Raw genomic sequence first — 6,901 nt, forward strand, 5'->3', positions numbered from 1 at the left:
CACTCTTTTTAAAAATGTATTCATGAGTGTTGTATTCAGGTTTTCTCCCCTCTCGTACTCCTGCAGTTGATGTTTTACAATTGGGTTTCAATCTATTTAATCACAATCCCGATCCACAATCTCAATTGCAATCTATTTTCTCAATTTTGAAATGCCCTGTCGACTGTGGCCGGACATGAAACAGCCTACGACTTTCCGCATTTGCACATAAGAGCAAAACATTGCGTTACAGAGTTCTTTTTTGGCACAAGCTCCTTTTCCACCGTGCCGCTAACTGTACCTCATGGTGCATTCTTTGCAATAAGAAAAAAGCCATGTGAAGTCATTTGTTTATTCGGCCATTGACTTGGCTTCATCGCTCTACTGGTTTGTTCACATGAATTTTGGAAACATAAGTAAGAAGGCGGTAAATAACGCAATCCCTATATTTGCCTCAAAAGTAGAATGTGAATGTATTTAAGATCGATCACAATCTTAAATAATCAGATCACTCACCACGTTATAACAGTGCCGCGTTTCTCTGTTGTAAAATGATCTTTTCTTGCTCACTGTCATTGACATGCAAGCCATCTGTGCCTGACACGAGCTTGACCTGATCAGCGTGATTTAAGTTGCTCATTAAGATCACATTAGCTGTCTAAATTGGGTCAGCCCTCTGATTTATCAAATAGCGGCCTGAGAGTGGCTCGGCTGCTCCAGTTTACCAGTGAAATCTAATTTCACAATTAAATCACCTTCTGTCTCCGTTTGTCTCTTGCTTTCTTCGCTCCCCCTCCCCCCTCCCCATCCTCCGCCACAGCCTCAGTGGATATGAAGCAGATGCTGCCGCTGAAGCTGTCTGCCCGAGACGACACCGCCCTCAAGGCCAAGCGCTCCATCAGCCCCCACCAGCAGCTCCCGCTGTCAGCCCCTCCTCTGCCTCACTCCCTGCATCTCCACGCAGGTACTTTTACACACACATACACACACTTCCAACCCAAACACAGCCTCCTCTCATCTGTCTCTGCCTGCTGCATTATTAAACTCGGTTCTCACAGACACAAACATGAGACGCACACATTCTCCACCTGGGCAAGCCGGACCCCACCCGATCACATCCCTCTCTAAAGCTTACCGCACCCTGTGTAAACACCTATCAGTTTCGCATGCTTCCCTGTGATTAATGGCATGCTATACTGCTAACAGAGACATTTTAACACTTTAATCCCATGCCCTCACAAAAGAAAAACACTGGCAGGATTTCATGCGATAGATTGCAGTTAGGCTGAGTAAGCCCAGCTGTATTTAACAGGCACTAATGACTAATCTACCGGCAGGTTTTTATGCTATTTTTGGAACATCCCTTGTTCTCTTAACAACCTTTCTTGCACGTCTCTGGCAGATCAACTCAGTCCTCCAGACAACGCTGGACCGGACACCCAGTCCACCTCCTCCATCAGCACCTCCCACCCTCCGAATGTTCAGAAACCCCCCATGCCTCCAGCACAGTCTCATCCTCAGCCCTCCATGCAGCCTCCCACCATCCCTCCCCACTCGCAGAGCGCCGGCTCCCTCCAATTCCAGGCACACCTGCCACCACAAGGCCTCAGTCCGAACGCCCAGGCCCACGTCCAGGTAAACGTTCACGGGCTCAGCCACAGCCACAGCATGCCGCCACCCTACAAGATCAACACGGAAGACCTAAATAAGGAGGACGTCATCTTCTTCTAAACACCAGCTGAAGAATTATGTGATGGTTGCTCATCACAAAAGAGTTATTAAGGGTCGAAAAAGGTAACATAATTAAAATACCTGTACAAAGTTGCAGCGGTCGGGAGCAGAGAGCAGAGCCTTCGTCAGCACTACAGTGGCCAATGCTGAAGGAACAATGTCATTCAAGAAAGAGGACATTTCTGATTTAATATTGCTATCCCATCTTTGTTTTTAAGCTGCCACAGTTTTCTTTTTGTAATTTAATTTTAAGTTGAATTTCTTAACTCAAGAGGAAGTTTTTAAGAGGAAACCTTTGGCAAACAAAGGCTTCTCATAAGGTTTAAATTAAGTTATACCAATCCAAAGACATTAGCCACGAGAGCTGAAGGGGATTTGACTGAAAGGAGCCGTTTGAAGGAAAAGTGTTGACTTTGATCAGACTGGTTAGTGACAAGTGAAAGGTGCAGCGATGGCACCCCTGGTCCTAACCGTCTGCTTCTACTGGACCTGGAATCACAAGAGATGATTCAACAGGAACTCTGAAATGATCCAACTCTTAATACATGAACACTCTCAGCTCGGTGTTTCATTTGCACAGTGTAAATAGTCCATTTCAGACTAATGAATGAACTTTTATGGACTTAACGTGTTTGGTTGTACAGCTGTCAAAATTGTGAAGGTTCATTTCATTTTGTTGTTCTTGTTCTTCTTAACCATGCTTGTTACAGGAGGCTGAACTTGTGGAGGATATTTCTAGTGTTGCAGCTGGTTGTGAAACCTGACTTTAGTCAGCACATTAGAAACAGACAGGCTGTTGTGTAACAGCGCTTCATGTCAATTAAGGGAGAGTTCAGCTTGGGACAAATTCTGCTGTTTTTCCAACTTGTGCAAAGTGAGACAAACTCAGGGATGCCTTTCTTGTTTATACAGTTTAAGGTTATGTGAGGTTAGTTTACCTCAGGTCTTTTATTGCATTTCTTAGCAGTAGCTCTTTTTAAAAAAAACAACCTAACTGGGATTATAATATTTCAAAACACAATTTCACAAGTGCATACAGTTTAATTTAATAACAAGCCGGTTAGCTGACTGATGATGTATGTATACCATTGTTTTTTAACAGCTGCATACTACTAACCCTGTATATAGTTGCTGGCCATTCATGGATGTTGGCTATCGAGTAAAAAAGTAAATACTCTGTTAAGTTGCACACAGTTGACCGGGACATTGCTGGGAAGCAGCAGGGTCCCATTTATAAATAACGTGGTGTCAGATTGGGACATCGACTGGTGCACTCGCCGATCCCAATTCAAGTATTTTAGGCAGTGCTCGAGGCATTTCCAACATGGTGGAACAAACCTAGAAATTTTCCAATATGTACCTAAATTAGCCTTCAGACCGTGGAGTTTAAAGGCACATTTCCTCAATTTTTAGCAGAGCTGCCATGACCCCGTAGACATCCAGAAAATGAGCTAAACGGTACACCGTTCAGCATGCTGGATGTTGAAGACTGAAAGGCCTCGCTGAGTTTGTCTCACTCTGGGTTACATTTCACAAAGCCCATCGCTTTAAGAGACACTTCTGTGAGAAACGTATGTTACTGTAGTGTACTGTACAATTCATGACATGTCCAGCTCAATGCTGTTTTAAGTGTAGAATTAACATTTAACTGATTCAGCAGAGAAAGGAAAAGAGAAACATGAGAGAATAATAAGCACAACATGAACATTTAATACAGAGTTGGTATGCAGTAAAAATATTCAAATCCATCATCATACTGATTTTGCACTAGTCGACCCAGTAGAATAAAACACTCTGTTATTCCCAAACATAAAGAGTTAAAATTATGAGTCCTTAATGTGCATAAAGGAGCACAGTATTGAATCTGTTTTCTGTCTATATAATAATCATTCCTCCTCCTTAACCTCATCTACAGTATACAGATGCACAGACTCGCAGGACAATGTGCAGAACATTGAAACAATGTAAAGTTTGTGGTTTCCCAGATAATTCTTCAGTCCTAATCACATGTCCGGAAATGCAAAGTTCACATGATTGATGTGTCGTGTTATTGAAAGCTCGTGTCTCTGGACCTCATTTTGCGGACTTGACAGTTTGTGAATTTTTCGGGATGGGTCCATTTTAGCTGGGCCGGTATATCTTAGAGATATCTACGAAGACGTCAGTTTAAATTGCTGCCCTGAGGTCTCATTGACAGGTTGTTTTATTGATTCCTGATGACATTTCATTAGCTGGGTCTTTAATCTCTGTGCCTGACAGAAAAGCAGTACTGTAACGGGCCTCGTGGTCCTGCAGCAGAAACGACTATCAGCTGTTATCTTTCTTCACAGAAGAAATATGGAAGTGTCAATCTTGTTTTTTTGTCTCTATACATGCGAGGACCCATTAAGTCATGAAGTAGTGGACACATTAATGTGTTCTGTGTCCCTGGAGGGAAAAATGTCAGAAGAGCTTTTTGTCTTTCTCCAAATAAGCTTGTCACTGAAGCTATCGATCACTAGCTGGAGTTTGAGCAGGTTGTTATGTATATTATGTATATTGTTGTACATACTGTATGTACACGCATTCTTGTATTAGGAACAGAGATATTTGACATGAATCGAGAGGCAAAAGTCAGCCTATTTGTGGATATGTGTATATACACTTAAAATACACACGTGGGTGTGTATGTACAATACGGTACGCCTTGCTCTGATAGTCTCGTGGCAGTTCAGTGAAACCACCATCAGTCAGTGCTGTTGTTTTTAAGTGAACTGAAAATGAAGGTACGCATATTTAATCTCCTCCTGTGTGTCGACGTCGTAGCATTGAAGTCGAGGTGCACTGTCTGTCGTCTTTCTCCCGCAACCCATGAGTGATGTTTCACCAAGATTATGTAGCAGTCATGAAAACTAAATCATCTGCTTGTCTCGGTCGGTTAAACCAAAGACACATTCGACTGACTGGGTTCCTGTCTGCGCTCTCGTATGAAGGATAAATGACGCTGTGCTGGCTGTGTGGTCGTCCACAAAGTGTTATTACTTGTGAAAACATCCTCCAGGGAGTGTTTATAAGAAGTGTGTTCACGGCACATTGTAGTCCAGCTCACATCCTGCTTCAGGTCTGATCATTTCTTTTGGGGGGAATTGCTGTTTGTTTTTTGCATCCACACGTCCAGATCACATTTGTCAAATGAGGCGTTGAAGTTCCCCAGGATTCTGTAGCATCATATTGTATCCATCATGCACATCATCTCTTTAACACAACAATGGAATATTAATTTGCATGTGAGCGTACTCGGAGGTTTTCAGTGGGTGGAACCCTTTCAAAAAAATGTTTCCAGACTTTGGTAACACAAATAACACAAACAATCCCAATGACAAGCTTCTTTTCCCTCAGAGCTTTCAACCACATTTCATGGTCTTCATCAGCATAGTTACACCAAAGTCATTCTGGAGAAAGATTGTTGGTTGATGTGTCTCATTCCCAAATTGGGCTTTGGGTTGGTGGGTCATGCCAGTCACCGACTTCGGTATTTGATGACCTGGGAATGAGACTCACAATCAGCTGTGCCTTGCTTGTACCACTTAGCCCTACCCCCTCGGGGACAGGGTGTCCCGATTCTTATTGGGATAGAGGGGCGAAGTGTGTGTGCTGCTGAAAATTGATTTTCAGAGGCACACATCAAACTAAGGGTTATGATCACTTCAATGTATTGTGGTCCTTTTCTTTATAACAAGCACAAAATAATTGCTACAAGTTTCCTGGTGTCTTGGTAACTAAATAGCGAGCTAGCTAACGTTTCATTGTTGTTGCTGATTTGTGCATTACAGTCCTGCATTTTGACATATTTCAATGTTGCATTCCCCGCCTATAAATAGGCAGTTTTCTCTTTTTATTTGATAACTTGATCGGTAGCGTGAAGTTGAGAATGAATTGTGGGCATCCATGCTTTTCAATCTCCATCAGATAAACGACAACTGGCATTGTGATAATACCAGGATTGCAACAGTTATATTGGAAATGTCTGCTCACGTTGACGACAACTGGTAACGTATGAGCGTCTTGAAGGGTTGTCCTATTTCATGAGGGGAGATGTTTTACTAGTACCCCCTACTAACTCTGTTTTGAGGGACAAGGGGGCATTCAAAAACCAGGGGTTTGAGTAAAAATTGGAAATGTGATTGAGAAGTCCTAAAAGTGCTGTTGACGTAATCATGGCAACTTTTCGCTAATAAACTCCATGTCTCTACGAAGACCATGTGATGTGGTCGAAAGCTTTGACAAAAAAAAAAAAAAAAAGAGCTCCAGTTGCCAGTTGTTTTCCACGTCTGTCCACATTCCTGTTGTTCCAAGTGTCTCCTGAGAGATGTCAGGCAACAAGAAAACTGGTGTATGATTACTTTACTTCTGCTCCAGGTACGAGAATTTTATTGAACGTCAACAAGAGGGGTGGACGCTGCCTGTTAGTCTTAAATGTCCCTTTGCTGTACTGAAACGCTTAAACTTTTTGCTGTGCTGAAAAACATGGAAGCCAGTCAGTCATATCACTGTGCGTGTGTGTGTGTGTCTCTGTGTAAGTGTGTGTGTGTGTGTGTGTGTGTGTGTGTGTGTGTGTAGGCTCTCCACCAAAAACAGCAGAAACATTTCTTGCCGACCCGTTTCCAGTCGTGTTTCTTCTTAAACACATACACACTCATACACACATGTTGGACCTGTAATGTGTAAATAATTATGAACATATTTTATTTCCTCTGCCAATTTTACACTAGTCACTTTGGATAGTAGCATACTTGAAGGGGAAAATGAATGTTTGTAATGCTTGTTATTATTGTCTGTGAACTTTTATTTACCAAGAGCTGTCTAATGACGTTTGTAGCACACAGCAAAACTGATTTTTGTACCGTTTTATTTTATTCACTGCGAGATGTTAGAAGGACCTATGGACACAAACTGCTGCCTTAGAGAGAGATTAGTAATAAAAGTCTTAAAATGAGGTTTTCATGTGTGTGTTTTTTTTGTCTTTCGAGTCTTAAAATCACAGCCGGGAAACACTGATTGGTTGGTCTGCCGCATATTTGGATCATTGCTGTTTCACCAAGAGTCAAGCATGCAGTGAATGTTTGGAGAGAATTTGTATTTACAAGAATTTTTCCTCCCTCAACAACAGCCACATGCGTGTGTAACATATAATTCTGCCTCATTATTTAGA

The 6,901-nt window shown here is 42.2% G+C and overlaps 1 protein-coding gene across 2 annotated transcripts in view; it reads left to right on the forward strand.

Annotated features, from left to right (window-relative positions):
* The window catches only part of arhgef18b (rho/rac guanine nucleotide exchange factor (GEF) 18b), a 47,235-nt gene extending 40,549 nt beyond the window's left edge, over nucleotides 1–6,686 (forward strand). For both annotated transcript variants that reach the window (XM_084355940.1, XM_084355941.1), the window contains 2 exons: nucleotides 800–943; nucleotides 1,382–6,686. In XM_084355940.1, coding sequence (XP_084212066.1) covers nucleotides 800–943; nucleotides 1,382–1,710 — 473 coding nt within the window. In that variant the 3' untranslated portion in view covers nucleotides 1,711–6,686. The remainder of the gene's footprint in view (nucleotides 1–799; nucleotides 944–1,381) is intronic.
* The last annotated feature ends 215 nt before the right edge of the window (nucleotides 6,687–6,901 follow it).

The sequence above is a fragment of the Pagrus pagrus genome (assembly GCF_965226575.1).
Source record: "Pagrus pagrus genome assembly, chromosome: 6".
NCBI classification, from domain to species: Eukaryota; Metazoa; Chordata; class Actinopteri; order Spariformes; family Sparidae; genus Pagrus; species Pagrus pagrus.